The sequence below is a fragment of the Rattus norvegicus genome, chromosome 8, assembly GCF_021556685.1.
Source record: "Rattus norvegicus strain SHRSP/BbbUtx chromosome 8, alternate assembly SHRSP_T2T, whole genome shotgun sequence".
Taxonomy (NCBI): Eukaryota; Metazoa; Chordata; class Mammalia; order Rodentia; family Muridae; genus Rattus; species Rattus norvegicus.
The window spans coordinates 46004690-46014167 of record NC_141541.1 but is presented as its reverse complement, the minus strand read 5'-3'; the positions used below and the strand labels follow the sequence as shown (position 1 = coordinate 46014167).

General features: G+C 35.0%; 1 protein-coding gene across 1 annotated transcript; it reads right to left on the bottom strand.

The window, feature by feature from the left end:
• Positions 1-4047: 4047 nt before the first annotated feature.
• On the bottom strand, positions 4048-5001 carry Or8c13 (olfactory receptor family 8 subfamily C member 13). The gene has a single exon (NM_001000965.1). The coding sequence runs from the start codon at positions 4999-5001 to the stop codon at positions 4048-4050; it is 954 nt and encodes a 317-aa protein (NP_001000965.1).
• Between the last annotated feature and the right edge of the window lie 4477 nt (positions 5002-9478).

Sequence of the window (9478 nt, the reverse complement as noted above, 5' to 3'; positions counted from 1 at the left end):
GTGTAGAATCTGTAAGAATAAGAATAGAAACCAACTCTAATCAGTATTACATCTTTCACTCTAAGTGAAAAGTTTGATTTATTGGTTTCTAAACTTGAGTTTAAAGAACACATAGCTCGACCTCGAAAGAGCACTTATTACATCCATCAATGATGCTCAGAAAAGCTACAAATGTTAAGTGAATGGTTCTTTGAATACTAACAGGTTGATTCCTATGTAATCCCTATTTCCTTTTCTCTACTCATGATATGTATCCAGAAAGAAAGATGTCAAACAACCTTAAGGGACTCAGAATATAACTTATTCCCTTTCTGTTGGTCATTACTAATAATTAGGACTTGATTATTTTCTTCCAAAGTCCAAGATCTATGAAAGTCGGAATTTCAAATGTAACTGTCAAGGCAAAAATTCAATGCTCACCTCTAGTCATCTAGAAACTTTCTTGCTTTAGGGACTTGCAACCTGTTTTCTCACTGTTCAAGAAAACGAAGTAGGTAATTTTAACAAGTACAGATAATCTCTGACTTGCTAGAAGAGGTTCATTGTGGGAAGTGGAATATCAGTAGAATGTTCTTTGTACATACCCAAAATAAAAAATAAAAAAACAACATTCTACGAGTCTCCAAAGCATTATGTCATTCAAATGAAAATATGAAGGTCAAGGCTTTGGTAATAAGTACAGAAAATAACTCTCTTCTTTGTAATATTCTCCCTGTGGGATGTGCCCCTTGAGGGCAAAACTTACTGAGTTTATGTTTACATCAAATGCTATAAAACTAAGGTGGGATCTTTGGAGAGTCAGAATCCTATTCAGTTTATAATTTCCCATCAGGGACTATCTAGTTCCCAGGGTAAAAGTTATGAGTGGTCCCCTTTGTCATTCTCATTATAATTCTACAAAGGAGTATTCAGAGAACTGTTGTTCACTTGCCATTTGTAACTGGGCAACATCAGATCACAGGTTTCAAACTCTACTAGTAGGTAGATGATAGGTACATACCTGATAGATGATAGATAGATAGATAGATAGATAGATAGATAGATAGATAGATAGATAGACAGATAGATAGATAGACAGACAGACAGATAGACAGACAGATAGACAGACAGATAGATAGATAGATAGACTGATAGATAACAAACTCTAGAGATAAATTGAGAGAGGTGAAATAGCATTCAAGTAGTAAGAGTTTATATCTAATCTTTTCCAGAATTCAGTGACCTTCATTTATATATAATTATATCTTAAAACACTTATAAGTAAATCTTCTATTCACTTAATAAATATATAAACGCATTAAAAGTAATTTGGAAAATAACAGATGTGAGTTTTGAATTGGTAGAATTCTTGCTTAGAGTACAGAAGACTATACAATCAGTTTATATTCATACAGAAATTGTAAGTTACTTTTCTCATCATATGTATTATGGTAAAATATATAACAAAGAAAATTTAGGGGCAGAAAGCTTTAATTCATCTTAGAATTTCATGAGATTTTGCTGTCTCTGCAAGGAAAACATAGCACTATAGCCATTTGAGTATTGCAGCAGGAACATGCTGAAACTACATCCTACGTAGCTTTCATCAGAATACGGTGAGCTTCAGCCAGAACTTCAAGTAGATATAAACTTCAAGGCCTTCCCATCATAGTCTACTTTTTCCAGTGAGATCATACTCACTAAAAACAGTACAACCAGCTTAGAGAAGTGAGTCAAGCATATGAGTCTTCAGAGGTCATTTTACATTCACATGACAATATGTTCTGTCTACACTTCAGTAGACTTCTACCCACAACTGGTGGGTAGTTGCATAAATAATTTTTTAATTAGCATCAATGATATTGTAGTTTTAATTTCAAATGTTTGTTACTCTTATATACAAAGCAACTGGATTTCCCATTGAATTTTTCATTGTATTTTATTTTAAGTTATTTCATTAAAGTGGTTCTTTTTGATAGTTGTTATTTTTATTAGGATTTTTAATAGGCTTTCATATCATTAAAAGGAACTTTACATCATTATTTCTGAATGGCCTATATAGTAAATGTGTAAAGTTATCTTTCCACACAGCAGCATGGCTTCTAATACTGATTTGAAACAGTTATCTCAGTAACAAAACTGACAATATTAATTACAAATGCATGTGTAAAAATCCTGAAATTCTCATCCACTATTATGAAAGTAAAGTTACACAACCTGTTCAGAAAATATCTTGAAATTTTCAAACCAAGCTATACATATATGTAACATCTGAGGAAACATTATAAATGCATATATAAGTAGTCTATAAACATATACATTATTTGCTCAAAACAAATTTCTAAGTTCTTAACAAAATTTCATATCCAAAGAAACCCAAAATCTTGTATACAAATATTCATTGAAATGGCATGCATTATAATAAAAAGGACAAATAACAAAAATATTGATGAACAAATTTTAATAATCTTGTACTCCCTGTTTGTTTAGTTGACAGTAATATAATAAAGCTTGAATAATGATGAGTGTATTCAAGTATAGTTCACTAAAATTTAACCTTGGGTCAATAATAGAAAAACTTTTCTAATATGTTTAACCAGATATCTTTACTTCATTGATATCTTGACTACATCTGGACCCAGGGGTTCCTATCTTTCCATATCTCCATATCTTCATATCTCTTTATGATATGAATCTTGGCCAGTGTCAGCTTTCAGGTCCCACAGAATTCCTTGTGGCAGATCTTGGAGCTGTTAGGTCATCACAATATGCATGGTTCCTGAAAAGCAACGGGGACCAGGCTGCCAGCTCCTCCCTGTCCTCCAGATTTATCCTAAACAACTCCTTAGCTGTATCCATTGCTTTACAATTCTCTCTCTTTCTTTTCTTCTGTTCATTTATTATATGCACAATGGGTTAAAAACTGAGATCTGTATTAGGAACTCCATAAGCTAAAAAAGTCTAATACAGAGAACAGGAAAAGAATTATATTAGCACTGTATTGAATAATGTTACATGTTACATAGACATTCAGGTATTTTATGCTTTGCTTGACTGGCATGAGTTGTGTGGAAGAAGGTTCACAGGAAAAAGTAAAAGAAAAAATTAGATTTGCACATTTAAATAAAAAGTCTAGTTATTCAATATTGTTGTCATAAATACATGTACATAACTATACATTTAATATATACATATATGTGTTATGTATGTGTGTGTAGTAAAAATCAAACATAGGAACATACATAAGCAATCAGTTACTAGACTCTAAATGGTTTCTTTTTCACAAGTAAGTAGACATTTCACAAACACCATTTCCACTATCACAATGGGAATAATGACTTAGATATGTATTGTTATTGTGTTTTTTCTAAAAGAAATCAGTCCTTATCAAGCGCAGTGGCGAATTCCTTGGTATTTATAACAAAACATCTTTTGTATAAAAAGTACTGTCAGTGTTAGTGATATTTGAGAAGTCTGATACGAAATTAGCCTGATTCAACTGCAAATCTTTATAACATTAAACACTACTCAAAAAATGCATAGTGTCATTTTCTAATAGTGAGGTGAAAAAACTTAAAACAAAAAAATTCTTGAAAGACAATAAATAATGCTAGAAACTGACAACTTTATTGTGGCCAGGATTTTTTTTTATATATTCTCTCTTTTATTGCAATTCACACATGTTTTTAAAGATCTGAAACTGGAAAAGTTTTACAAAGTCCACTTAGAAAACTATAACACAAGTAAATTTATTAGAAAATATTCGACTCCATGACTTCCCTTTGTTGTAGAAATACAAAGATAAAGGATAAATAGAATTGTCTCAATATTCAAAAATATGACATTCCATATCTAAAGATGAAGCTGGATCCACGTTCAGGATGAGTCCCCTGATCATAAATATTTTCTTATCCTCATATAAGAAAATCAAGAATTTTTGTGGAGGAAAGTGACAAAATAATAAGGTGGAAATCTTGCAAGACTATAAAGCAAAAGGTGAATGAAAGAAAAGATAATATCGAAAAAGAAGGTGGTAAGAAAATGAAGTGAAGAGAAAGAATCAAATGACTATGGTAGCCCCAGTGGTTCACTCACTGTGAGTCTCCTCAGTGTTCTCTTCAGCGCAAGCTTGACATCCTTATTTCTGAGACTGTAAATAAAGGGGTTCAGCAAAGGCATCAAAAATGTACAAAGTAGGCAGAAAAATTTCCCTTGATTCACTGATTCATCAGATGATGTTTTGATATGGGTAAGCATACCAAATCCATAAAATAGGACAACAGTCATTATGTGAGAACTGCAGGTACTCATGGCTTTGCATAAACCCTTACCTGATGACAACTGAATGATATTAAAAAGAATCAAAGCATAGGAGGTTAAGATGAGAAAGCTAGATGCAAGGACTACTGTGCTGACAAAAACAGAACACACAAGCTCATTAGCGTAGGTGCTGCTGCAGGAGAGCTGGAGAAGAGGGAAGATGTCACACATGTAGTGGTTGATAATGTTCGAATCACAAAAGCTGAGCCTGATCATAAAACCTGTATGGACAATTGCAGCAACAAACCCCATCACATATGAACCAAACATCATCAGGGAACATGTCACAGGAGACATGATGACCATGTACAGCAGGGGTTGACAGATGGCAACATAGCGATCGTAAGCCATGGCTGTCAGCAAATAGCACTCAGAATTGACAAAAAGGCATATGAAAAACAGCTGCGTCATGCATCCTGTAAAAGAAATTACATTTTTCTCTAAGACAAAACTCATTAGTGTTTTGGGAGTAAAGACAAATGAATAACATAGATCAATAAAAGAGAGGTTAAAGAGAAAAAAGTACATAGGTGTCTGAAGGTTTGAATTCCAGCAAATGAGACTCATTAAACTCAAGTTTCCTACCACAGTGGTTATATAGTTCACCAGGAACAGGAAAAACAGGGGCAGCTGGAGTTCAGGTTGGTTTGTCAGTCCTGTGAGAATGAACTCAGTCACAGAAGAGTCATTCCCCATAGCCATTTGTATCACCAGTAGATCTGTAGAAACAGTAGTGAAGGGTCACATTAGCAAGTTCTCTGTCACTGATTAAAAAAGGACAGAGCTGTTTGTTATAAGTTTATCGTTGTCTAAAGCCACTCCATAAAGTACTCAAAGAACATTACTTCCTAACCCTAAGAAATCCCCATTTCTTCCTTCTTACCAGTGAATAGTATCAATTATGAGAAAATACTGACAGAATTCCTTAAGCAGTTCAACAGCATTTCTACTCTTTTATTTAATCTTCATTAGGAATTAGGAATAGAAAGAGAAATAAGCAGGATCTGTCTCTCAAATAAATGACTTATATAGCTTTGTGTTTGTTTGAAGGAATGTGATAAAGATAAAGATGATTGATGAGTTGCTCACCTCTGTTCCCCTGAATATGTCACTGCTGTTGAATCACACAGTTCCTTTAACTCCAGTGTCCTAAGGGTTCTAAGTGTCTAATGATGAAGGAGTATTAGCTATCAGTATAATTCTGGCTATAGTTTCTAGGTCATGTCTACAACATGATTTCAGTTTGAGATTTTCTTTAATAGGTTCTTGTTATTTGCACAAAGGAAAATAATAATCTCATTTGAGCATCGAATTCATCTTTTCACTCAAATGAAACTCTTAGGACTTGGCATTTGGGCGAAATATATTAGAAGTAGAAGTGCTCTCCTTGAGGACCACACCTAAATTGAGTAAGTCCCTTAACGGTAAAAATTAAAAAAAAAATAAAAACCTGTGTTTACATCATGTATGGTGGATGTAAATATTCTCTCTCCACAGACTCAAAGCTCTGCTTAGTTTGTAATTTTCCATTAGGAATAGCTAATTCCCTGAGCAGAATATTGGTTGTTCCCTTCAGAATTCTACTCATTATGCCCTGCAAAACTCTGCAAGGGAAAAATCCCAGGTCATACTCGGTTGCCATTTCTAGTAATTTTCTACAAACCCATACAATTGCATCAGTAACCACAAGTTCGTAGATGAACACTCTACAGAAGAGGAGCAAAGAGTCAATAAAAACGGAAGAGGAACTCAAAACATCTGAGTTTAAATCCAGGCTTTTCTACTTCTTAACAATGAAATTGTATATCAAGGTTATAATTTCTCTCGCCTTGCAAATTTATATTTACATAATTATATTGCTATGGATATCTATAAAATAAGGCTCATGAAAAAGGGTCTGGGATATGGCTCAGTGGTAGAAACCTTATTTTGCATACAGGAGACTTTGGGTTTAATCTCAGCATTTTAACAGTGATAATAATAGTTATATGAAATAAGACAAAAGAACTGCTGTTTCATATTCTTGTTTTAATTAAATTAGATGTTCCATATAATATGAGACTGTCCTAACAAATAGAATGGTATAATTCCTCTGCCCTGTTCCATATCTTTATCCAGATAAACTAGGATTTCTCATTCTTATCAGAATGGACATTCAGAGGAAGTAAATATATATTGTATTACTCTCCTGTGTAACAAATAATGGACAATATCCCTTGGCCATGCCCATTGCATGCCAGTACTATAATTCACATCAGTTGTGACCAATAAAATTTCTCTAGACATTGTAATATATGGTGTGGACACTGTCTTGGAGTTTCTGTTGCTATGAAAGGAACATCATGATCAGAGCAAAACTTACAAAGGAAAGTGTTTAATTGGGGATAGCTTACAGTTCAAAGGTTTAGTTCATTAATATCATGGCAAGAAACATGGCAGCATGCAGACAGACAGAAGTGCTGGCAAAAGAGCTGGACATTTTACATCTGAATTACCATACGGCTAAAGGGCTTGAGCTTCTGAGACATCAAAGCCTGACAGTAACCATCATAGCACAAACTAATAACTAGGAGATGATCTTCTTGAGATCATCTTGAGATCTTGAGATCATTGCCTTGGATTAAAATCTATGAAGGAATTCTGGTAGGCCAGGCCTAGGAGAAACTCATTTTAGAAGGACTCCGGCTATTAATATGTTTTTGCTGTTATTATTACATATAATATAATGAAGTTCAAGAAGCACAAAGTGCAGATGCTTCACTCCTTAAAAGGGGAACAAAAATATTCATAGGAGAGGATATGTAGGCAATGTTTGGAGAAGAGACTAAAGGAAAGGACGGGCATTCTGAACCTGCCACACACGTGGCCCATATATATACAGCCACCAAAACTAGATAAGATTGATGAAGCTAAAAAAATGCATGATGACAGGAACCAGATATAGATGTCTCCTGAGAGGCACAGCCAGAGCATGACAAATACAAAGGCGAATGCTAGCAGCAAACCATTGAACTGAGAATGGGGTCCCTTTTGGAGGAATTAGGGAAAGGATTGAAGGAGCTGAAGGGGCTTGTAAACCCATAAGAACAACAATGCCAACCAAACAGAGCTCCCAGGGACTAAACCACTACCCAAAGAATTCACACAGACAGACCCATGTCTCCAGCTGCATAAGTAGCAGAGGATGGCCTTGTTGGGTACCAATGGAAGGAGAAGCCCTTGGTTCTGCCATGGTTGGACCCCTAGCGCAGGGGAGTGTCAGGGTGGGGTTGTGGGAAGCAGATGGTGGATGGGGACAGGAACACCCTTATGGAAGAAGGGGAGGATGATAGGATAGGGGGCTTATGTTAGGGAAAAGGACTAACATTTGAAATGTAAACAAAACATAGTCAATAATAAAAAAAAAAGTCTAGTCACTATAGGTAGCTATTTGTACCCTTTGCCAGGGAGAGTGGGAGCAACTCTCTCTAGTGGAGGAAAACTAGTTTCCTTTGGACCTGTCAATCCAGTCGTTTTGTTAAGGAAAAGGGTTAATGTACTCTTCTCAGCTGAAATTGGGTTATCATTGTCAGGGCATAGAAAGGCTGGAATGTTAGATGAAGGTGGAGACAGGATTAAGGCAATGAATATTAATCAAAAGCATTTGGTTTGGTGATCCATCTGAATAGTTGGGGAACAATCACATTGTACTAGTTAATGTCCCCTTTCAGCAAATTCAGGGCTCTCTAGTTTTGTAATCTTCCTGGGACAGGGGTGGCATAGATCACCTTGGAGCAATTTGTAGTCCACACCTGATTTCTGGATGGTGTCAAACAGTTGAGTGAAAAATCTACCAAGACAGGAACAAAAGTTAAAGTTAAGAAACTTAAAGGAAAATTTTACATTCGGAACTTCCTTCTCAGGAGCAGACAATAGCTGGAGAACTTAGGCTGTTGATTGACATGACAGGAGCGCTTATCTGGAGTATGTTCACCCCGTTACCAGTGTACTCAAGTTGTGAATCCCAGAAGCTCACATGAATTCTTTTAAGGAGAGAGAGAGAGAGAGAGAGAGAGAGAGAGAGAGAGAGAGAGAGAGAGATCAGAAAATTGCTGAAATAGACTCACATCATTGTATCACAGTAAAAGCTTGAAGACCCAAACCCAAATTACTTGGGGTTAAAATCTCTGTCCATAGGCTTGCATAGATAATTATACTTTGGACAGAGATATTTTTTATCATAGTGAGATGTACTCTTAAGTCTATATTTAGAAGAAAAGCAAAGGAAATTTAAATAGTAGTCTGTATTTTATCAAGATAGACTAACAGCTTATCAGAACTCCATTAATCAAGATGTTAAAACTCTGAACTTTGGGAATCTTACAATCACACATGATTTTTAAGTTTTCATTATTCTTATTTTTTAATTATTTCCTCAGAGTTTTACATGTTGCATGTACACACCTTAAGTCATTTTCTTAGACCCTCATAACTTGCATAGCTTTCATGTCTCAGTCCTCAAATGTTGCCCTTCCTCAGAGCTTCACCTTTACTTTTGCTTTTCTCAGTCGAAACTTTTACCAGGTAACACATTAGGAACTGGACTTTTTATCTATCATAGGAAGATTTTTCTATTAAACAATTTTACATGTCATGCTGAATAGGTCTCTGAAGAATTTTGAGGCCATCTATTCACTTTGATTTACTTTAAATAAGCTTTATTTGTTTTTAGTTACTTAATATAGGCTTAAATAAACTGAAGCCTAAATAAATCTTGCCCTTGTAAAATGAGTTACATTTTTAATTAGCATAGTCATAAGCCGAGTTTTGATGACATTAAAAAGCTTTATCCTTTACAAGGTTACTTACTATTAACTTGTGTGTCTTATCATTAACAGTCTACAAGTTAGAGGATTAGATTTCACAGTCTTATTTCTGTCAAGTTTGAGCCTTACAAAAATCACAATTATTGAATTGAAAGGTCTTTTACTGTCAAAATAAAGTTTGAAATCATAAATGTAGTGGAAAAGTACCTTTTATTTCCTCAGATAAAGGGATGAGATAAAATCTGTAACCAACCTGTGTGAATACATGGCTTGGGCTGAGCCCAGAGCATTTCTTTCTCTGCTCTAACTATCCCTAGGTCTAAGCATAGGAGCCTCTCACCTCCTTATGATCTAATCGTCCAAGCTTGCTGATT